Here is a 25,407-nt window from a genome sequence, read left to right as displayed (position 1 = left end):
ATATATTGCAGCTTAATGTCTTTGCCTACTGGTAGTGGTAGTGGTGCCCAAAGGCAGACCCAGTTAGAACGGATAAGGCTTGGAAACATACCATCCCCAAATAAAAAAAAGAAGCAATAAGTTTTCATTGCAAAACGAAATATAGTGGGGGAGGTATTAACTGGTTGAAATAGCACATTGCACAAATTCAAAGCCATGATGTCAAAACATGCAAAAGAGCAGCCCCTAAGGCTATACGTGAAGTGCAAGCTCAATTAGAGGAATTTTAAGAGAAAAAAGAATTAAAAAGGAAGCAAATGGAAGAAATGGCAAACATTGGTGAAGAGGCTTCTTCAAATCCTCGGCCTCCATTTCTTGCATCTGGAAGTAGTGGTAGTTGGAGTGTGAGCATTAGGCCTTAGATTCGTAAAAATAAATCCACATTAGATTCACTTTTTGTTCCACGCACGACTCTGGGTGCCCAACCATCGCTTGAGAGCATGGGTTGGAATAAGGAGAAGCATGACGCTGCGAAAAATGTAATTGGAGATTTTTGGTTCTACAACGTCATTCCATTTCATGCAACGAGTTATTCATTATTATTTTGATTTCTATTTCTTGATATTTTTGTTTTTAATAAATTAAGAGTATACCACATTGATCATTTTTATTTTTAAAGTTACAAGTAAAACTTAATAGTTAATAGTAAATACTTATTCTGTTTATTTAATTTATTTTAGGTTTCCTTATTGGTAAATTATGGTAGACGCCATTACTGTTTGTGGTTCAGGGTTCAAAGCCCCTAATGATGAGGAGATAAAAGGTCCTATTTTGAGTCAAAAGGTGGCTGATGTCAAAGTTATAATTGTCGAGCAACGTGAGGTATGGAGGAGGAAGGGTTGCACCATCATGACTAATGGTTGGACCGACAGAAGAAATAAAACACTGCTGAATTTTTTTGTTTCCTCATCAAGTAATTGTACTTTGTATTTTGTAAAGTATATTGATTTAGTGATTAAGTTTTTAAATTTTTATATTACTAAATCACTTTTTTTTCTTTCTCAGGTAGCACAGTGTTTTTGAAGTCAATTGATGCCTTAAGAAAAATGAAAAATGTTGAGTATCTCTGTGGGGTGTTGGAGCATGTGTTGGAGGAGGTGGGTGAGAAGAATGTGGTACAAATAGTGATTGATAATGCAGCAAATTATGTTACTGTAGGTAAACTTCTTATGGAGAGGCGCCCCACCTTGTTTTGGACCCCTTGTGTTGCTCATTGCCTTGACCTCATATTGGAGGATCTTGGCAAAATTCCCTATAGATGAAAATGTGTAGAGAACGCAAGGAATGTTTGCAAATACATATATAATCATACCTAGGTCCTCAACCTTGTGATAAATTCCACAAATAAGAAAGAGTTGGCTCGTCAAGAATTACCTAATTTGCAACAAATTTTATCACGTTGCAATCCTTGCTTCAGTCTAAGGCCAGTTTGAAATAGATGTTTGTAAGTGAGGAGTGGACCACATAATCATATGCAAAGACCACTACAAGGATTAACATGGCTGATCGGGTTTTTGATGAGCATAGCTTTTGGCAACTGGCCAAGGAGATTGTGTAGGTAATTTTCCATTATATTTTTGTTCTCATTTCCATTTCTTTACCTTATTTTTGTTCACACTTGTTTATGTAAAACTTAAAACTTAAAGCTTAATGTTTCAACTTTCACAATGATCACAGTTCATAAAGCCTCTTGTTGTTCTCCTACGGGCTGCTGATGGAGAGAAGCCCATAATGAACTACATTTATGAGGGCATGGACAAGGTGAAGGAGGCCATTAGAACTATTTATTCAGGGAATTAGGCCAAGTACGGTCCCATATGGGAGGTCATTGATCGACAATGGCACAATCTGCTTCACAAGCCTATACATGCAGTTGCCTAATACTTTAATCTGACGTTCCAATTTCGCTCAGATTCCAAGGTGGATGACGAGGTGTGGAGTGGGCTCTACGATGTTGTAAAGCAAATGTCATCTAATTTATTAGTTGGAGCACACATAGTCCATGCAATAGAGATGTTTAGGAATGCACAAGGAGACTTCTTTTCATGAGACATATGCAAGGAAAACCGGACAAAAATGATGCCAAGTAAAAGTCTATTCAAGGTGTAGCTTAAAATTTAAATCTTAAACTTCTCTATCTATGATTCTATTACCATTATCATAAAATCAAAGTTATAGAATAAAAATGATTTTTATTTTTTCTCGTTTTAAATGCATGGTGGGAGATGTTTGGTAATAAGGTTCCAAATCTACAAAGGATTGCAGTTCGTATCTTGAGCCAGCCATGTAGTGCTTCAAGATGTGAGCACAATTGGAGCATGTTCGAGCATATTCACTCCAATAAGCGCAATAGGTTGGTAGTACAAAGGTTGAATGATCTTGTGTATGTTCATTACAACCTTCGCCTCCATCATAGACTGATCTTGGGCACTGACACATCTCCTATCACATTAGCGGAGGTTGATCCAAAAGCAAAGTGGAACATTGAGGTTGATGATCTTGTCTTCAATAATGAAGACTTGGAATGGATTGATCAGGTGGATCGAGAGGTAGAGGCAGTAGTGATTGCAGAGGAGGAGGCTAGAGTACGAGAAGACCCATTGGAGGACCTCGAGGATGATGTGGATGTCACTAAGGTTGAGCCTGAGACACTAGCAGATATCATGGCAGCAAAACTATCCAAGTCCTATCTTAGGCACACACGTAGGAGGGTTGCAAGGTCGAGTGGTCACTTTTATTGGCTCCTCTGAGCCTTAGACTTCTAGGCTCTAGCTTTTATTTTGATATATGTTTTGAACTTTTGATGCCATGGATTTTATATACCATGAATTTTGTAGAAATTTGACACATTATATTTCTAATGTGTTATTTAATTTAACTTATTTGCTTCAACTCAAGCCTAAAATTTGCATTTATACTTATGTGATCAATGTAAACTTGTGTATGTGTTCAAAGTAGCTTCTATTTGATGAGATTATTGTGTAATTAATGTTTATTAATTAAAGGATGCATGAAACAAGTTTTAAATCCTTAAAAATCTTTGGATTTCTTGGGTTTTTCAATTTCCCAAGACTTGGCTGAGTTTTTGCCGAGTCCGATCGCCGAGTTTAAAATCAGCTTGCCAAGTCCAAGCCGAGTTCGAGTCTCGTAACACTGGACCACACACACACATATGGTTTTGGATTATGATGTTTGTTTTACCTAGCCAATTTTTTTGAGAAGCAACTTATAACGCAAGTTACAACCATCTATGTAACTTACCCATATGATAGTGAATTACAAGCATGCGTTCATTGTGGTGTTTGCCATCAAATTCTCATAAATTCCTTGCATTCATTTTAGGAGAATGCATTGTGGTGGCAGTCTATTTTAGAGAATGCATTGTGGTGAGATGGAGATTGCACATTCAGGCTTATGTTAAATTTTCTTCTTGACTTATTCTTGTTCTTTTGTGATGTAATAAGATTTACATACTTAGACTGGCCATGTTAAATTTGTAGATTGCACATTTGGGCCTATGTAGGAATGAATAATAAAATTGATAGGCTTTAGGGATTTTTAATTACATCCTTTGATAAAAGAAAAAAATCAAGAGAGATGGAACAAACATAACACACCTCTTCATTGTCTTGCTTATGGTTTTGTAGCGTCGTAAATTGTCATAGGGCCAATTTACACCTCATGCTTGTGCCCCTACCTCAGTGTGTTCCCTCACCTTCTATCTGGGTCCGTTCAATGGCTTAACTCGAACTTTTATGCCTCAAACACCTACCAAATGACTCTTTGGAAGTGTGTCCTCCCTGGGCCTTGATTTTGGTCCCTGATTGAGGAGGACCAGGGCACCACCAGTGCCCTGGTCCCCCTCTTTGGGGCCCAATTTTTAAGGAGGGGGTGAGACCCATCTCTCCGTCGGGAAACAAAGTTGGTGGCTCAATATGACCGTTGGAGGCCGGCCTAATAGGTAAACTGACCCAGATCCTCATATATAAAGACATTAATCAATTCATTTCAATCCTAAGTGTCATGTCCCCTCTTGGATCGTTATATATATATATATATATATATATACGGAGAGAAAGAGAGAGACCCTAAATAAAGAAATTATTGTTATTAATTAATATAATAATTATTAACGAATGATTATTTAAAATTAATTAATTAAATATTATTTATGAGCATGATTTAAATATTATATATTATCAACATAATTTATATATTCAATAATAAATGATAATAAAATTAAAATACAAAAGAATAGACATATAAATTTAAATATCAATACACTTATTTAGCACGGATTAATCATCCATTTATTTCTATCAGCAATAAATTATTAAATAAGGAATAACCATTTATCTCAATAATAATAAATTATTAAATATAATATTAATTGCTATTAAATAAGTATTAAATAAACACAGTGGCAGACCCAATCTGACATGCATCAGATTTGTTTGCCAATACATGTATAAGAGAGAGAATGAAAGCTACGAAGCAGAATAGGAAGATGACGTGACATGGTATTATCTCAATAATACGAAGTAGAGAAGTTGACTATCTGTATACAAACAACGAATATTAGAGTCTAGTTGATGACACATCATTAATAAAAAGATACTTAACACCAGCTTGGAAACAATGTTTTAGATTGATTAGTAATTGTTCACCACCGAAATATATTATGGAACATTAAAGGTAATTTCATCCCTTAAGTCCCAGCCTTTAGCAAACGACAAACAGAGGGTGTCAGAGATTGTCCCCTCACAGTAAGCAATATATGGAAATATATGTAATATTAGAAGTTATGTATTGTATGATTAATATAAGCCACCATATAAATTAATAAATTGTATGGTATCACACAAATAAAGCACGCTGAAGAATAGTAAGTAATGACTACGAAAGTCATCCATTAATCGATATCTTATGTGGAAGTACGATATCAACTAAACAACTATTACCAGCCATCGATATGAAGACCAGCAATCATCTGAATCAGACGAGCAATAATTATAAGAAAAGATGTAATAACAATTATGTCAACAACGATAAAGGAATGAATCTACATAAAGCTATCGTAATTAGCAAAAAGAATATTTAAGTATTCCAGCGATTATAAGACCAATTGTTATTCTTTAAGATAACAACGATTAAGAAGAGATTATGTTAAGGAAACTAATCAGGAGCCCTTGGATAGCAAACCAATTGTTATAGAGAGACGTTGGGAGGAGATATGTCTTTCATCGCTCATGAAGAGGTGCGAACCATTCAAGCTATAAGATATATTAAGTCATGAACACAGAGATTCAAAGGGGGGGGGGGGAACGAAAGATAGCGCGGGCATTAAGGAAAATAGGGATCGGAGGGAACTGCAGATTGGAGACTAGACTGCAAGCGCAGACAGGTAAGAGGTGTCCCATAATGTGGGTGTTAATAAATATAAATAATGAATATTTCAATATTTATATTAATGGTAATGCATGAATAGTTTATAAGATATAAATAATGAACATCTCAATATATATATATATATTAATGAATATAAATAATGAATATTTTAATACATATGTAATGAATATAAGTAATGAACAGTTTAATACATATGTTAATGAATGATTTTTAGATGTTAATGAATAGGTATAAACATATGTTAATTGTTGTCATTTTATGACACCCTTGGTCCATCAGTGAGAATCGATCAGAGATATGTTCCATGGACCAGCTCTGCCCAGTTGATCAAGGAGAAAAGCAGTGAAATGATGGTTTGAAGTGTTGCCTTGTCAGAAGTTCCTTGGCCCTCTCTTTCTCTTTCTGAAACTCCGGAACCCCAAGGTTCCGAGTTTCTTTGCCTTAACCTCTTTATTTCCTGCTCCGGTCTTTGAAGTTCCCCAAATTCCTAAGTCTTCTACCCCGGAACTTCGGAACCCCCAAGTTCCGAAGTTCCTTAGTCTTCAACCTCGGAACTTCGGAACCCCCAGGTTTTGAATTCCTTGCCCAACTCCGGAACCCCCAGGCTCCGAAGTTCCCCAACTACGGAGACCCCGGCCTCCGAAGTTCCCCAACTACAGAGACCCCGGTCTCTGAAGTTCCCCAAGTTCCTAAGTCTTCTACCCCAGAACTCCGGAACCCCTAGGTTCCGAAGTTCCTTAGTCTTCAACCCCGGAACTCCAGAACCCCCAGGTTCCGAAGTTCCTTAGTCTTCAACCCCGGAAATCCGGAACCCCCAGGTTTCGTAGTTCCTTGCCCAACTTCGGAACCCCCAGGCTCCGAAGTTCCCCAACTACGGAGACCCCGGCCTCTGAAGTTCCCCAAGTTCCTAAGTCTTCTACCCTGGAACTCCAGAACCCTCAGGTTCCGAGGTTCCTTAGTCTTCAACCCCGGAACTCCGAAACCCCCAGCTTCCAAAGTTCCTTGCCCAACTCCGGAACCACCAGGCTCTAAAGTTCCCCAACTACGGAGACCCCAGCCTCCGAAGTTCCCCAACTACAAAGACCCCGATCTCCGAAGTTCCCAAGGTTCCTAAGTCTTCTACCCCAGAACTCCAGAACCCCTAGGTTCCGAAGTTCCTTGCCCAACTCCGAAACCCCCAGGCTCCGAAGTTCCCCAACTACGGAGACCCTGATCTCCGAAGTTCCCCAACTACAGTGACCCCGGTCTCCGAAGTTTTCCAAACTACTTCTGACTTGCAACACTTCCGGATGGCGTGATCGACACTCAAAGCTTTAAATGCTCCGACAGTTTTGGTGACCTATGCACTTTTTTGTGGAGCCACAGGGGTGCATTTAATGTTTTCGGTAGGATTTCCATCAAGGGAGGTACGGGGCCATGCTGGGTGACTTATGTCATGCCTGACTTTGGAAGGTCAGTCAATCCACCTTCTCAGGATTGCTCTTTGTGGGTATGGCTAGGTTGCTTGCATGTACAAGTCAAGTGCATGCACTTCCTTGCCCTCCAGACTGACATGCAGGGGTCATGATCACCATTGTAGCCCATTTTTTCTATATAAGGCTGTTAAGCCTCATTTTAAGGGGTTCTCTCCCTATTGCTTGGAGTTTTCTTATGCTCTCCTCTTGTCTTGAAGACTTGTAATCTTTGCATTTCTGCAACTGTGAGATTGGCATTTGGCCTAATGATTAATTGAAGAACACTATTCTTGCTTTCTTTCAACCTATATATGTTGTGTATGCTTCTTTACCTTCATCATAGGTGTATGTTGTGGCTCTTTCTCTTCATATATGTTGTGTTAACTGGTTTTCTGAGTGTGACATATGGGAATTCTTCTCCCCTCTTGGCATTCAGTGGATTCTAACCTTCATCTATGCATTGGGGTTACTCATACAACTGAAGGTTGTGCAACTTCAGGGTGTTTCAGTTAATTACTTCTGTCATTTCGTTAGGGAGAGGAACTATCTCTTCTTGGTGCATCACCTCCCTTTGTTTTCAAGCAATTTCTCTCTTCTCTTTTCCTCTGCAAGTTGTTAGGGTAGGCTTAGGGATTAGCTTTGAAGTGTTGAGTTGGTTCAGCGCCTGCACCTGGAGTGAAAAGGAAGCCGGCCTTCTCCGGAGATTCAACCCCCTTGCGCAAGGTCCCACACTTCGGGGTTGTTTCCATGTTTCACAAGGTTGCTGAGTTGATAGCTCAACAAGGGTGCAAGCTTTTGTGATAACAGTTTTTGGCACGCCCGGTGGGACTTATTCAATTCACATGCCAAGGATTTAGTGCTATTCTTAGTGTTTTGGCCTTTAGAGGCAGTCATCTCTCAAGCACTTGGCAACTCCGCTCAAGGACCAGTTGGTGCTCACACAAGGTTCATAACTCTGGGACCCCGGAACCCCCAGGTTCCCAAGTCATCGTAGCTCTGCTTACTCCGAAACCCCCAGGTTCCGAAGTGCTCAGACCTAGGAACTCGGAACCCTCAGGTTCCGAGCTCCTGAACTTCCTCACCCTGGATATTCGAGCTCCTAAGGTGCTGAAGTGGTCACACTCCGCAACTCCGAACCTCCGAGCTCCCGAGGGCAGTTGTAGATTTCATGCCCAGAATTCATACAAGGGCATCTTTTGGGGGTAGTTTCCAATTCATAGAGCTTCCATCTGCAGGCTCTAGAAGGAGAGGTAGACCTTCATTATCACCAGTCAGGGGTGACGAAGTTGTAAACACTCCATCTCCCAGATCTCGTTCTACTCCTCCATTTACAAGACCTTTTCTATCAAGGGCTCCCATCACTCATATCAATAGACCATTGTTTCACATGGCAAGAAATCAAGTCTTTGTTACTTTCAATGGGGGGAGTCCCCTTGTTTTGACTCAATGGAATGACATACCAGTGGCTGCGTTGAAGAGTATACCACACTTCACTGGTGAAATAGCTACTACACCCATTGAGCACATCCAAGACATTGCAAACATCTGCTTCGTCCATAACATCACTCAGGACGATGTTGCTGTCAGACTCTTGGCCACATCTTTGAAAGGCAAAGCCTTGCAATGGTATAGAGGGTTGTTGTCTAGTGCCATCCACAATTGGGATGAATTGGGGGAGAAATTGTGCAACCATGTTGAAGACAAAAGTGATCACCTATCAATTGTGGAGCAGTTAACTACGATCAAGAGGGCACCCCACGAGTTCATGGGAGATTTCAATTTCAGATTCCATAAGACATGGAATAGGATTTCTGCTCTAGTGAAGCCATCTCCAAATCATGCTTTCTTGTATTATCTTAGAGCTTTCAACAGCGATATAGCTGTCATGGTACAATCGATGGGTGGAGCCTCTCTACCAGGTGCATATGACATAGCCATAAGAGAGCAGAAAATTGTTTGATCCAGGCTGGGAAGATAGCTCCAAGGCCTCCAATGCCTCTCTTCCTAGAAACTCCTACTCAACAACCAACCTTGGCTCCTATTCCCATGGCACTTGCAAGTCAACTATCCACACCATCTACATCCTCTAATGAGCTCCATGAGGTCAAGGCTCTATTACAAAACTTTGGCAATGAATTGGTGGCACTAAAAAGACAGCAAACTCAGTATAATAGACCTTACCAAGCACAAAGTCAGAATTATCAGCAAAACAGGCCACCCTTTCAAGGGCAAAACCAATGGAGCAATGCTAGGCCTTTGAATAGTGTGAACCCCACAAATGCAAGCAACTCAAAGGCGATAGTTCCAATGCAAAATAACCTTGCCCAAGAGCAAGATTGGTGTCAACCATGTAATCAGCCACACAACCAAGGTGTATGCCAAAATGGAGGGTTTGCCCAAACCTTAGTGGTGCAAGATGAGCCGACCACTTCTGGCCAGCAATATGACCCTAATCAGCTTGGTGTTGGTCCCTAGGCTCACTTACAAGGGGATTCTACCTTTGTCAATTGGCAGGAGGCGGAATTTTGTGGTTTGAACCACACAAATGGTGAGTCGATGCTGCAGTATGCAAGGTCAAAGAAGAGAGCCATGGAGGCTACTTCACCTTCAACATCAGTCCAAGCTCCAACACCCAATGTAACCATCCATGATACAAGCCAAAGTGCCATGTAACAAGAGGCACGAAGAGGTCCAAGTCATCCAAAGAGCAAAAGTAGACCTTGTAGCCTCAAAGGGGCCTCTAAAACCAGCTAGTATCCCTTTCAACATAGTTGATCAGATGAAGAAGGCCAACCTCAACGCCACTATGTGGGAGGCCCTTTCAATCCCATCCCAAAGGGATTTGCTTAAAGAGGCATTAAAGGATGTCAATCAGTCAGGTGGTGAGGCAGCAGTCAGCGAAAAGGCAGCCTCCACCAGCTTGGTGCAGCCTAGGGAGGAAGAAGATTCAAGCAAGATCAGCAAGCCTCCTCCTTTCTATCTCTCCTTAATCATAGGAGACAACTTGGTTCGCAACTGCATGATAGATTCAGGAGGTAGTAGCTGAGTCATGCCTAAGAAGGTAGCTGATCTTCTTGGTATAGAATATGAACCCGTGACCAAAGGGGTGGTCCAGTTAGTTGGCACTTCTATTAAAACAGTAGGGGTGGTAAAAAATCTGAAGTTAACCTTGCATGCATGCCTTGGTTGCACTGTCTTGCAAGATGTATCAATCATCGACCTCCTTACCTTCTTTGCCATCTGCCTGTCTAGAGACTTCACCGCCAAGATAGGTGGGTACTTGTCTTCTGATTGGTCCCAAATGTTATTTCGAACAAGGTATGGTACCAAGGTCACCATAAGGGCAGAGCCCATTGCCCAAGACCACATTGAGCCCTACACCCCTAGCCCTATAAACATGAATTGCACTTTGCATGAAGAGGGGGAGGAGTGTGCTGTCCGTGAGCCTGCTACTCTCTTGCAAGAGGTTCTTGATTGCTTGCTGGACGAATGGGCCAATGCTTTTCAGTTTGATCCATTAGCTGAGATTGAAGAGATTGGGTTGGCACCTATTGTATCCATGAAGAGGATACTCCTATCCCTAACCTCATCAAGATGCAAGGAGATTCATAGGGGTTATGGAGCATGTTTTTTTATGGTTCAAGAAACAAGAATGGTGCAGACGTCGGGGTAATGCTTGTTTCTCCTGAGTAGGTGAAATATTTCTTCTCTTTTAGGCTTCAATTTGGTTGCACTAACAATGTCGTTGAGTATGAAGCCTTGATCCAAGGTCTCCAACTTGCACAAAGCAGAAAGATCATATCTCTGCAAGTATTTGGAGATAGTGAGTTGGTTGTTAATCACATCTGAGCCCAAAGTGTAGCAAAAAACAACCTACTCAAATCATACAAACACAGGGTTTGGGACTTGATTGAAGGATTCGAGGCCTTCAATATTCAGAGCATTCCTAGGGGTCAGAACAAGCATGCTGATAGGCTTGCAGCAGTTGATGCTCAATTCGACATACCAACGCATGTTGCACGAGAGGAAGAGCAACACATCAGACTTGTTGTGAGGCCTGCTGTCCCGGACAATCAAGTGAATTGGCAAGTGTTTGAAAGCGATCAGCAGATCGTCAACTTCTTGCAAAATGAAGCAGAGTTTTCTGCTAAAAATCAGTCCAAGCTGCAAGACCAGTATGGAGATCAAATCATGCAGCTCAACTCCAACAAGTTGCCAAAAGGTCTAGTTACCTTGGAGGGCATTTTCAACTCGGATGATCAGTTGAAAAAGAAGATGAACCTGGCTGCAAAGAGGGGTGATTACAAGCCAGTCGTTGTTGCTGAGGGTAGGTCCTTGAACTTGGGCAAGGTGTGTTCCTCAACCGAGCAAGAGGCCTTCGTTGAGCTTTGCCAACAATATGATGACATAGTTGCTTGGACCTATGAAGACTTGATGGGTTTTGATCCTAGCTTAGCCCATCATACCATAGAACTAAACTCGGATGCAAAGCTAGTAAGACAAAAGCAAAGGCCAATAAATCCCAAAATTGAGCCACTAATGAGGAAGGAATTGACCAAGCTCATAGAAGCCAATATCATCTTCCCTATCAAGCACTCCTCCTGGGTGGCCAACCTTTTCCCTGTAAGGAAGAAGAATGGGGAGATCAGACTATGTGTAGACTTTAGGGATCTCAATAGAGCCTCCCTTAAAGATCACTATCCCCTTCCCTCTATGGAGCAGATTCTCCAAAAGGTCTATGGCTCAGAAAGATTTTCATTCTTGGATGGGTATTCAGGCTACAATCAGATCTTGGTCTAGGAATCAGACCAATACAAGACTGCATTTACTACTAAGTGGTGCACCTATGCTTATTGTAAAATGCCCTTTGGGCTAACCAATGTAGGTGCCATGTTCCAAAAAGCAATGGACATGGCCTTCAAGGGTGTATTAGCAAAGTTTGTACTTGTATACCTTGATGACATAACTGTTTATTCGAAGCATGCAGCTGACCATCTTGGTCATTTTGAGCAAGTGTTCATGAAATGCAGGGAGTATGGTGTGTCCTTGAACCCTAGCAAGTGTGTATTTGTTCTTGATCAAGGAAGATTGCTAGGACACGTCGTATCCAAGGAGGGTTTGATCATTGACCCAGAGCGAGTGGAGGCTATTCTTTCTCTTCCACTCCCCAGTCACAAGAAAGGATTGCAAAGTTTCCTTGGTAGGATCAACTTTGTGAGGAGGTTCATTCCCAACCTTGCCACCATGGTAAAACCCCTCACTTCCATGTTGAAGGAAAACTTGGTTTTCAGTTGGACCAAGGAAGGAAGGGCCGGTTTCGAAGAGATCAAACAAGCAATTGCTCAAGCCCCTACCCTCGTCAATCCTAATTATGAAAGGGATTTTATCCTCTATACCTTTGGAGGAGAATCCATTTCAGTTGTCCTAACACAGCTGAACGATGACAAGTTGGAGCAACCTATTGCTTTCTTTAGTGAGGGGCTAAAGGACTATGAACTTAGATATAGCTATGTAGAGAAGCAAGTCCTCACTGTTGTAAGGGCATTAAAAAAGTTCAGGTACATGTTGTCCAACAACAGGATCCAACTCTTAGTTCCGCATGCAAGTGTCAAGAATTTCCTTCTAAACAAGGATATCAGTGAGAAGAGGGCTGGGTGGATAACCAAGGTCATGGAGTATGACATCAACATCAAGATCACCAAGCTTATAAGAGGCAGGGGCCTATGCGAACAACTTGTCTTATCTTCTGAGACTACTTCAGAGGCCGCCCTTGTGTTACAAGAGGATCAATCAACTGATAACAACACCCAATTCAGTTGGGTAAGTGACATGACCACCTTCTTAATGGAAGGTAGATACCCCCAAGATATGGACCGGACTAAAAGAAGACATTTCAGGTTGCAGTCCATTCCCTATGTCTTAGTGAATGGCACTCTTTTTTGAAAAGACTCCAATGGAGTCTTACTAAGATGTATCGAGCAAAATCAAGTCAGGAGATTGTTAGAGGAATTTCATGATGGCTCTTCAGGGGGGCACTTCTCTGCAAGGACTACGGCTATCAAAATAATGAGGGCTGGTTATTACTGGCCATCCTTATTCAGTGACTCACATAGATGGGTGAGGAATTGCAAGAAATGTGCTCTCTTCTCTGGGAAGCAAAGACTAGCTGCCCTACCTCTTCATCCCATCCAAGCAGATCAACCATTCGCCCAATGGGGTTTAGACTTCATTGGCATGATAAACCCACCTTCTAGTGCTGGCCATAAGTGCATCTTGGCCGCAACAGATTACTTCACTAGGTGGATAGAGGCAGTTGCATTGAGGGATGCTATTGAGGCCTCAGTATTAGAATTCTTTGAGGGAATTGTGACAAGATTCGGTATCCCCTCCACCATCATATCAGACAATGCCAGGGCATTTGTTGGAACCCAAATCAGTTCTTGGGCAGTTAAGCATGGTGTATACTTGAAGACATCATCCAACTATTACCCTCAGGGTAATGGCTTAGCTGAATCTTCCAACAAGAACCTCATCAGGATAATTAAAAGGACAATTGAAGACAATCAGAGGGCATGGCACACTAAGTTGAGGACAGCCTTATGGATTGACAGGATCACACCCAAGAGGGTGATTGGCAACTCCCCTTTCATGCTAGTATATGGGAAAGAAGCAAGACTCCCAACTTCCCTAGAGTTACCCTCTCTTGAGCTAGCATATCAGCTGGAATTAATAGAGAATGATGCCATGACAGTAAGACTAGCTGAGCTGATGGAGCTGGAGGAGGTTAGAAGTCAGGCTATGCATACACTTAAGACTCATCAAGAGCAGGTTAAGAAGGTTTTTGACAAAAAGGCTACTAATAGGGTCTTCAAGGAGGGAGACCTAGTTCTTAAGTGGGATGCAGATAGAGCCGAAGCTGGGCGACACTCCAAATTTGATGCTATCTGGAGTGGTCCATATGTCATCACTAGTTGCAAGGAGGCCAATGCATTTCATCTCTCCAAGCTTGATGGCGAAGTTCTTCCAGTCCCAGTGAATGGGATTCATCTCAAGCCTTGCTTCTAAAGAGGGTGTTGATGACTATTTAAATATTAGACTAGAGTTTGTTTTGCTTTAATAAGCGCTTATGCACATGCCGCATTCTCCTTAAGAGGGTGTATGCTCTATTTTTCAGTTTTCCTCCAAATGATGGTACACACATGTTTGGGTCTTCCATGACTCAGTGCCCAATAGATGCTTAAGGCTTCGGGACTTCATGCTTAGCAGGCAAGCATCCTGCAGAAATCGCCAAAAATGTTGTCATTTTATGACACCCTTGGTCCATCAGTGAGAACCGATCAAAGATATGTTCCATGGACCAGCGCTGCCCAGTTGATCAAGGAGAAAAGAAGTGAAATCATGGTTTGAAGTATTGCCTTGTCGGAAGTTCCTTGGCCCTCTCTTTTTCTTCCTGAAACTCCGGAACCTCGAGGTTCCAAGTTTCTTTGCCTTAACCTCTTTCTTTCCTGCACCGGTCTCCGAAGTTCCCCAAGTTCCTAAGTTTTCTACCTCGGAACTCGGAACCCCTAGGTTCCGAAGTTCCTTAGTCTTCAACCCCGGAACAACGAAACCCCCAGGTTCCGAACTTCCTTGCCCAACTCCAGAACCCCCAAGCTCCGTAGTTCCCCAACTACGGAGACCCAAGCCTCCTAAGTTCCCCAAGTTCTTAAGTCTTCTACCCTGGAACTCCGAAACCCCCAGGTTCCGAAGTTCCTTAGTCTTCAACCCCGGAACTCCGGAACCCCCACGTTTCGAAGATCCTTGCCCAACTCTGGAACCCCCAGGCTTCGAAGTTCCCCAACTACGGAGACCCGGCCTCCGAAGTTCCCCAACTACAGAGACACCTGTCTTCGAAGTTCCCCAAGTTCCTAAGTCTTCTACCCCAGAACTCCAGAACCCCCAGGCTCCGAAGTTCCCCAACTACAGAGACCCCGGCCTCCAAAGTTCCCCAAGTTCCTAAGTCTTCTACCCCGGAACTCCGGAACCCTCAGGTTCCAAAGTTCCTCGCCCAACTCCGGAACCCCCAGGCTCCGAAGTTCCCCAACTATGGAGACCCCAATCTCCGAAGTTCCCCAACTACGGTGACCCCGGTCTCCGAAGTTTTCCAAACTACTTCCGACTTGCAACACTTCCGGATGGTGTGATTGACACTCAAAGCTTCAAATGCTCCAACAGTTTTGGTGACTTATGCACTTTTTTGTGGAGCCACAGGGGTGCATTTAATGTTTTTGGTAGGATTTCCATCAAGGGAGGTATGGGGCCATGCTGGATGACTTATGTCATGCCTGACTTTGGAAGGTCAGTCAATCCACCTTCTCAAGATTGCTCTTTGTGGGATGGCTAGGTTGCTTGCATGTACAAGTCAAGTGCATGCACTTTCCTGCACCTCCAGACTGACATGCAGGGGTCATGATCACCATTGTAACCCATTTTTTCTATATAAGGCTGTTAAGCCTCATTGTAAGGGGTTCTCTCCCTATTGCTTGGAGTTTTCTTATGCTCTCCTCTTCTCTTGAAGACTTGTAATCTTTGCATTTCTGCAACTGTAAGATTGGCATTTGGCCTTATGATTAATTGAAGAACACTATTCTTGCCTTCTTTCAACCTATATATGTTGTGTATGCTTCTTTACCTTCATCATAGGTGTATGTTGTGGCTCTTTCTCTTCATATATGCTGTGTTAATTGGTTTTCTGAGTGTGACTTGTGGGAATTCTTCTCCCCTCTTGGCATTCAGTGGATTCTAACCTTCATCTATGCATTGGGGTTACTCATACAATTGAAAGTTGTGCATCTTCAGGTTGTTTCAGGTAATTACTTCTGTCATTTTTGTAGGTAGAGGAACTATCTCTTCTTGGTGCATCACCTCCCTTTGTTTTCAAGCAATTTCTCTCTTCTCTTTTCCTCTGCAAGTTTTTAGGGTAGGCTTAGGAATTAGCTTTGAAGTGTTGAGTTGGTTCAACACCTGCACCTGGAGTGAGAAGGAAGCCGGCCTTCTCTGGAGATTCAACCCCCTTGCACAAGGTCCCACACTTCGGGGTTGTTTCCATGTTTCACAAGGTTGCTGAGTTGATAGCTCAGCAAGGGTGCAAGCTTTTGTGATAACATTAATGAATACATATCAATCAACAGTTAGGAATATACGTAAAGGTGAATATTTGATAATGGACATTTTCTGAATATATGTTATGGAATATGTAAAGGTTAATTATGGAATGGAAAGTAGTAGTAATAAAAATGCAAAAAATGTATTATAAATCTAATCACATGATGGAGGCTATAGGGAGGAAACTCCCTTAGTCTAAGGGAGGGATTATGATAATCCCTAGGGCAGTATATATACTAAAAACTGATATGCATATGTATGGCTTGGCTGATTAAACTCAACCGAGAAGAGAGAGATCTGGCCGGCCCCCTCTGAAGACTTGGATGATGGAGGTATCACCCAAGGCAAGGAATAGACAAGGGTCTTCCTTGGATGGCTTGGGTTACACCCAAGACAGGATTCGAACTCATCTTTGATTTCGTCGAGGGCTTGGAACCAAGGGGTTCCAAGAAGGCGAGCTTCACGGCCGCCTAAGGACATACTTTCGTATGGCATTCATATCCTTTTTATTAGATGAAAATTATGATTATGTTAATTAAGTATCAAAGATAGATTGCAAATTAAAAATGGTTTATATATTGTATTCTAACAATCTGTTTTGTAGGACAGTAATCTCTAACTAGTAGGGGCATTAGACTAAGACTCCAAGCATTCGACCTAAAGCATTGAAGTGTTCATCATCAAGCATTTTTAGAGGTCTTCAAGGTTGCATATTCTTCATTCAATCATTGTGGAGCAAGTTACAACATTCATATGCAAACATGTGTGTGTGATTAGGGTTTTGTAATGTTCATGTCATTTCATACAACATATGTGATTACATTCAAGAAGCAAAGCATCATTATCAATCATTGCAGATCTGAGGTATATCCTTCCATCATTTATTTTAGTATTTGCAACATTTCATTCAAGGTTAATTCCTAAACCGGGGTTTGACTTAGGCAAACCCCTATTTCCAACGTATTTCCCCTTCTTTCTGTGTGTAGGAAGCAGGTATGGAGCTGCGATCTTCAGGATAAGTTTTGTTTACAGAGATGAATCATTCCCCCATTGGTGTGCTAAAAGTTTGGAAGATGAGAGCAACCGTCACACCGGTCTCGACAAATCAGGAGCTCCTTCTGGGAATAAGTCCAAATCCTCTTACATTCCTCAGATCTAGGTTCGTGGCTCAATCCGACGACTGTAGCTCACTATTTACGCAGTTTTACATCAATTCCGACACATTTACCCTAATTTCAGCATCTTCAATAAATCAATTCAACTCGAGGGAAAGAAGAGGGCACATTCAACACCCTTGGAATTAGATCAGCATTCAGATCTCCTAGGATTAGATCTATCTAATTTTGGTCTTTAAGTAAAAGTTAGTGGTTTTCATACATCTAACGGTGGAAACCCTAATATTGTCACCATTACAGGTTTAAATCCAAAGTAATGCCCCCATTTTGTGTCACTTTAGCTTTTTAGCTAGCACTGGCTTTTTCAGTTACCATCAACCTTTGTTTGAGGGGATGTTTAATGTTGGCAATGAACCCAGTTGGTCTAGAGGACCACTATGACACTTTTTGAAGTTAATTCCGGCTTTTGGTGTGTTCTCCAAGATTCTTGGAGAGAGTGTCTATTTATAGTAAGCACCCGGTTGGCCCTGATTTTCATTATTGATCATCGGTATCATTCCAATATGGTTAGATTTTAATTCTAATGCTTTTGGCAGTTTTTGCAACTTGAGTGGATTATTGGCTTCAGTTTAATTATTTTACGAAGGTTTCTTAATTTTATCAAAATAATTTTAAAAGTACCTTAGTATAATAGCTCATTAGAAAGGGGATAAAATTTTTTAAATCATGGATGCTTAAAATTAGGACCTTGCATATCAAATATCATTTTTATTTTTATAAAAGGTCTTTTGGAGCCGAAAAGGGGTTATTTGATTAAAATTGCAGTTTAAAATATGTTTTCCAGAAATTTCGGTGGGAAAAAGTATAGAAGGAGGTTTGGTGAGCTCATTTGGATTGTGTATTTTATTCTATTTTTGTATGGTAACACCCTTGTGTTTCTTTGGGATTGAACTTGGTTCATCTCAGCTTTCTTGAGGATAAAAACTGTCTTGGAGAAGATTAATCATGGTGGTGAAAGATCCTCTCTGGTTAATAGTATCCGACTCATTCAAAGTTACTTTGTCCAGGACAGGTTTTGCTCATAGATTTATCCAAAATCTACTGTTGTACTGAATGCTGGAGTTTTGGAGCAATTTCATACAAAGATTTTCTGTGAGTTGAATGTTTCCAGTAAAAGAGGATTTTCAGAGTATTTTCATTACAGGTTTCTTGGTGTTGAGTTGAAGGTTTTTCAAATTTATTGAAGATTGAAACAATAATAAATTTCTGGGGGATTATTGCTAATTCATGAAGATGAAATAGGGGGCATGATAGACGATTGTTTTGAGAAAATTCCCTTGTTCCAGCCATTGATATTTTTGGGATCTTAAAACCTTATGTTTGTGAAGGGCGAATTTATGAGTGATGCCACATTTCACTAATAAGGTGTGACTACAAGATGGTAGCGATTTGCTCTTGGCTGACTAAAGGTGCTTGGGAGTGAAGGAAGGAACATTGAGGTCCATGAGGGTTATGGGACCATGACTGGGCAGATTGGATGCTATTTCTTGGTCAGACTGTATGTATTGAAGGATGGGTGCGGCTGTTTAGAGACAAGGAGCTATAGCTGGGAGTGTTTCGGTGACTCTATATTAAAGGTGCAGCTGTTAGAAACAATTTCAAACCTGTTGGGCAGAGTTTTTGGAGCAGATTCATAATTTAGAACAAAATATGCACCTGCAGCTAGTCATTGTTACGCTACAGCAGTGTAGTTGTATGTGATAGTAGCAATCTTTGAATAAGGGGTTCAAATTTCTTAGGGCTGTCGTGTATCCACATCATATGAGCAACATTATTATGGAATGACACCATGTATGTTTGACAAAATACATCTATCTATTATTGTGATGTTATTGATGCAAAATTATATGGCACAGTTTCTATTTGCATATTGCATATTGCATTGTTCTATAACAAATCCTATTGAAAAGACATTGAAAACAGATAGAAACCAACAGAAAGAAAACTGTTTGAGGAAATGCCAGCATAATAGAAATCAGTAATTTTTGTGGGTGTTAAAAAACAATTGGTTTCAAATTGGAGTTGACCATTAGAATGGCACTATACAAAAGCCATCGAGAAGAGGTCCCTAAGAATAGCAATGCAATGGAAGGGTTTTGGGCTGCAATGAAAGCAATTTATTAGTGAGAGGATGCGTCCATTATCAAGTCCTAGTGGAACAAGTTTTCATGTGGACAAAGTGATTTTTCAATTGCTAAGCCTTTTATGATATGATTGCTAAGGAGGACCCAATAGAGTGCTGGTGGGACAATGGAGGTGAGGCACTTGACTTGCAATCAATTTTAGTACAAATACTTTCAAAACTAGTTAGTTCTTTATCCCGTGAGAGGAATTGGAATACTTACCATTTCATCCATTCTTTGAATACAAACTGACTAGGGTCAAAGAAGGTTAAGAACATGGTCTACATTCATATATGATTTTTAATCTCTTGTATAAACCTAGGGTAGAATTGGACCCTTGAGAGAAGGGGAACCAAGTGACACATGATGGAGACACAACTCTCATGGAGGATGAGGTGGTTGAGTCAAATGGCGTCAATGATTTATCCTAGTTTGGTTCCTTGTAGAGTATCCTAAACTTGATATTGATAAATATTTGGAAAGCATCCTAATTGAGGACTAGGAGATTGATGAATAGCTAACATAGGAGTTGAACTCACTGCATTAGATGAGATAAAACACATTTATGTTTTTATTTTTTTTGCATGCAGTCATTAGTATTTCAATGTGTAGTATGTACTTGAGTCACAAGTCTTGACAATTTGTTCTTATTCATGTGTAATCAATGTGTTGCATCTGAACTTAAATTGTGTATGTCCTGATGATTATCAAATGCCAATATTGTTAACTTATGCTTCCATTGACATCTATTTCTACACTATAAAATATTAGTTTTTTGATTGTAAGTGTTTTGCATTTTTAAAATTGTATTGCCATTGATTAATTATCTTATCTAATTAAAATTTTCTTATTGTAAACTTTTTTCACCCACATCCCCAAGTACCTATCTCTGATATATATGAAGAAAGGTGATTTGGTACCCCTCCTTGTCTTTTGTTTCAGTATGAGTTCCCATTTCTTGATAACTAAGAAAACCTTGAAATCTTACAAGAGAATCATCTATATACTAAATAGTAAGTCGGAATTCTGGAAAACATTGTTGGAATATTGGAATTTCCTCTGCCAACAACTATGTACTCACCACCACCAAAGATAACCCAATTTGATTAAGCCATGTACACCATGAACAAATCTTTCTTGTTGGCGAAATGTCTAAATGCTCCAAAATCGATGTACCATGCTGAAGACTTTGATTGGTTTTCTAGTCATTTGGCCTTGAAAGCATAGAAGGATGACGCCTCAAAATGCTCTACAACATGAGCCATTGATGGAGGCCATATTGGGTTGGAATTTTTTTCCAACCAACCTCTTTCTACAATGCTTTTTCATGTGGCCCATTTTACCACAATAATGACATGTGATGTTTTTTAGATTCTTCAACATCTCTTCATTATTCCCTTGTCCTTTCTTTTGAGGCTATTTGCCTTTGCCCTACTCCTTGGCTGCAAACGCTTGTTCTACACTCTATGTATCACTACTGTTGTCAAACTGTTTCTTCCATCTATCCTACTGTAAGAGATTTTTGCACAGCTCTTCGAACTTTAGGTCAACATTGGTAGATGTGCTGTTGAGTTTCTCAATAAAATGTTCATAGGCTCATGATAAGCTTTTTAGCAAAATGACCACCATATCTTCTTCTTCCATCTTGTGACCCGTGGTTGACAATTGATCTTAAATGTTTTTGATCTTCATCGATTGCTCCTACAAAGACATCTTCTCATCCATCATGATTGAGAAAAGCATATTTTTCAAGAAGGCGGCCTTGCCTTTATCTGATGTCTCGTGCAAATCTCGTAGGTGCTTCCAAATTTTTTATAGAGGTTTTGTTTGTTTGAACCTCCAAAAGAATTCCCTCGGTCACCAATAGCTTTATTAGCATGACAACTTTTCGATCATGCTCATCAAAGTTGTCTTGGTCTTTACTTGCAACTACCGGTTGAGTGTTAGTACGAAGGACAATCTTATCGAGGCATCTGTACTCAAAGATCACAAGCATGCTTTGCTTCCATGTGTTGTAATTTTTCCTATGAAACATTGGGTTCCTTCCAACATAATGTTGGGTAATGAAGGTATCCCTCTTGCAATTTGTAAATATGGATAAAAAGTCCTCACTAATGGAATAAAATCCGTTATCTTGAAACTGAAATTCTAGCATATTTAGAACCAATAAATAGGCACACAACAAACCCCATGATCTTATTAAAAAAATTCCAAAATCTTGAATTGAAACCCTAGACATGGGTCAAAAATGGCTTAAAAAATACCGTAATTTTTAGGGAAAGCCCTAAGTGGTATTGCAAAACCCGCGATTGGTTTGAAAATCTCAATTTTTATTAAAAAATTGCCAAAAAATCTTCTAGATGCAGCCAAAAGTGTAATGTCCCCATTTTGAAATAGAATTTAATAATAAATAATAATAATAAAATTAAAATATAAAAAAATATAATTAAATATGATTAAAATTTAATTCAGTTAATGAATGGTCAAAAGACATAAAATGAAAAGTTGCGACTCCCTTAAACATGAGATATAAAAGGGAGAAGAGAACCTCATTTGAGGGGGGATAATTTGGGAACTAGAAGTGCAGATCTGATTGTGAAAGATTGTGTCTCTTTCAAAAGGCATAAATAATGAAGAGTTGCACTCTTTCAAAGGGTGCTAATGGTGATATAGGGCAAAAATTTGGTTTTTTACTAAAAAGGGACATTACAATGGTATCAGAGCTTTGATCCTGCCATCCTGTAGGGTAAACACGAATCAATGAATCATTCTAGTCAATAAGAAGGGATCTATCGATACATGTATTTGTATGTATGCTTCGAGTTTGCATATGTCCATGCCTATGCTCTGTGTTTGGTTCATGCCTGATATGTTTCCAGCATGTTTATTGCATGTGTGTTTCCAATACCATTTCATATTGGGAGTCATTTTGAACACTCCATGATCATTGCTTGAGGACAAGCAATCTTGGGTGTGGCGGACTGTAATGTCCCCACTTTGAAATAGAATTTAATAATAAATAATAATAATAAAATTAAAATATTAAAAATTAAAATAAAAATATAAAAGAATATAATTAAATATTATTAAAATTTAATTAATGAATGGTCAATAGACAAAATGAAAAGTTGTGACTCCCTCAAACATGAGATATAAAAGGGAGAAGAGAACCTCATTTGAGGGGGGATAATTTGGGAATCAGAAGTGCAGATCTGATTGTGAAAGGTTGTGTCCCTTTCAAAGGGCAGAAATAATGAAGAGTTGCACTCTTTCAAAGGGTGCTAATGGTGATTTAGGGCAAAAATTAGGGTTTTTAGTAGAAATGGACACTACAAAAAGCTTCACAATTTGAAACAAAATCACCCAAAATAAAATCCTATTACAGCGACGATTTTTAATATAAAAAAACAATGCAAATTTTGTCAAAACCCTAACATGATTTTGAGAGGGAAAAAATGCTGTGCAATTTCATTTTCTAAAAAACTCATGATTCTACAAAATGAAGTCACATTTTTGGCTAAAAAATCTGTGATTTTTGATAGAAATAGTGTACGTGATTTTCAATAGGAAAATCTGCAATTTTTCATACAAACACTAGGATTTTCCCTTGTAGAAACTTCACACAAAATATTCTACACAATTCTATATAGTACCTTACTATTCTATATGACGCTCCTTTGGCACGTTATGCATCAAAAGCATATAAGCCATCATTGCCTGCAGCAGTCTGTATTTCTACATGCATTCACTGATCTTGAAGCTTGAGTTAGGCTCTGATACCATATTATGAAAAATATAACACATAATAATTACCAAGATATTTGATATTAAATAAGGAGTGAAGTCTCCTTAAATAAGATTACAAATTGCTTTATCCAAATAGGATAAGAGTGACAACTAACAAGATAAGACTTACAACTAATAAATTGAAAGAATAAAGAATATTCATAATGTCTATCCTAAAGACTAAATTGACCATTATATATGAATTATTACAATAATATTTTAATACAAGCAACTAGAAGGCATCTGTGAGGATATTATTTTAAGATGGATGTAATGTATAGCATAGAGGGTGATGTATCAGCTATAGTGTGCACCTAGAGGGTACAGTGAACCTGCTCTCTCTTCTCTGCTTTGTATCCCCTGTCCACCACCCCTGCTTTCCCCTTCCCCTTGCGCCCCCACCCTGCACTCTCTCTTCCTCACTTGTTCCTTTCTCTACATTCAGAGATTAACTGATGGCTAAAACATTTCTCCTCGAGGAATTGGGGTGATTCGTTCTTGGTGGTTAATATTGCATCCAATTTATGAGGGCCATGTTATTTTTCTTAGAAATTTTTTATACAAATAACTCATCAATCATGATGCCAATCTCAATTAAAAGTTAATAACCCAAGGAAGGTGGACTCTCTAGCATATATTGGCTGTAGCTCTAGTCCATAGCTATGACAAAGCTATCATGTCATACCTTTCTCATTTTATCTAAAAAATGAGCAGGGTGTAAATCATGATAATCCTTAAGGAACTAAGTGAAGCTCTATTCTTTTAGTTTCATTGAAGTATTCATTCGGGTGTTTTTGTTGTTGACAGCAAGTTCAACTATAGTATTATAATCTTGGGAGAATACATCATCTTTCAGGCTGAGAGCATTGTTATTATTAGAATTACCATTCAGATGTGTCTGATTCATAATCTTTGCTTGCATTTTTACAGTACGTCTTTCTTTTAAAAATCCTAATCTCTATTAAGATTTAGGACTCATGTTAAAAATAGAGTTTCTTTTTATATCTCTTTGTGGGGCAAGTTTCCGTTTTTCACATATTTATGTAATTTATGTTCTTAAACATAAATGATAGAACTATTAAATCTTCCAGGTGCTTGAAGTTAAAGCTACTTTTGCACGGAATCTGAAGCAGCTATATGAGAGATACATAAAATTCAGTGAACAAAGTGAAATATCACTCAGTTATTTCTGGATGTTCCTAGATTACAATGAATTTATTTCAAGTACAATTTCAAAGAATGTGTGAGGGCTCAGTGCAAAGGTGGTGATTGATAGACCCGACTTTAAATTGCCTGTCCATGTTAACTTGCATTTCCCATAATTTTGAACTCAAAATGATCTCTGCACGTGAAGAAGCAATTTCATCTTCAAAATGTTATGTGGCTATAATCAAGCCTTTGATTTCTTAGAGAATCTTTGAAAAAAAAAGTTTTCCTTTAAAATAGGATATGATAGCAGTGTTAAAGGAAAAGATGTCTCCACCAAATTGTAGATTTTTAAAATCTGCATCCAAAACACTTCTTGGGAAAAGTTCTTATTGTATAAGGATGAGTATAAATCAATGAGAGAGATCTAGATTGTTGTGTATTCATAATTGTAATGTTAATTCTATGAAGTTCTTATTGTATAATGATGAGTATAAATCAACAAGAGAGATCTGGGTTGTTGTGCACTCATAATTGTACTTCTGATTCTATGAGAATGTGAATCATGTGTAAGATTGGATGGTTTGAATTCAATTTCTTAATTCTCACAATAAAATATTCTTGTGCTCTTGTATGCCAAATACTATGAGATGCTTAGGTGAGCATAGATCCAAATTCAATTTTCTTTCAACGTATAGTGATGATTATAAATCAAAGAGACATATGTCACATATCTACATTGTCATGCACTCATAATTGTTCTGTTGTTTCTATTAGAACGTGAATTGTCTTTAAGATTGGCTGATTTGAATTCATTTTCTTAATTCCCACAACAAATTATTTTTGTGCTCTTGTATGCCAAATACATGAGATTCTTAGGTGAGCGTAGATCCAAATTCTATTTTCTTTCAACTTATAGTGATGAGTATAAATCAATGAGACAGATCTAGATTGTCATGCACTCATAATTGTACTGTTGATTCCATCAGAATGTGAATTGTCTTTAAGATTGGTTGCTTTGAATTCAATTTCTCAATTCTCACAATTAATTATTCTTGTGCTCTTGTATGCCAAATACTATGAGATGCTTAGGTGAGCACAGATCCAAGTTCTATTTTATTATTATTTGAG

The 25,407-nt window shown here is 39.4% G+C and overlaps 1 protein-coding gene across 8 annotated transcripts in view; it reads left to right on the top strand.

Moving 5' to 3' along the window:
* Nucleotides 1-25,011, top strand: part of LOC131039215 (uncharacterized) — a 178,865-nt gene extending 153,854 nt beyond the window's left edge. For 7 of the 8 annotated variants that reach the window (XM_059212144.1, XM_059212140.1, XM_059212139.1 and 4 more), the window contains one exon: nucleotides 24,222-25,011. In XM_059212144.1, the coding sequence (XP_059068127.1) occupies nucleotides 24,222-24,377 (156 nt within the window). In that variant the 3' untranslated portion in view covers nucleotides 24,378-25,011. The remainder of the gene's footprint in view (nucleotides 1-24,221) is intronic. The other variant, XM_059212146.1, reaches the window with a different exon arrangement.
* Nucleotides 25,012-25,407: the final 396 nt, after the last annotated feature.

The sequence above is a fragment of the Cryptomeria japonica genome, chromosome 10 (genome assembly GCF_030272615.1).
Source record: "Cryptomeria japonica chromosome 10, Sugi_1.0, whole genome shotgun sequence".
Classification (NCBI taxonomy): Eukaryota; Viridiplantae; Streptophyta; class Pinopsida; order Cupressales; family Cupressaceae; genus Cryptomeria; species Cryptomeria japonica.
This window is presented reverse-complemented; position numbering and strand designations above follow the sequence as displayed.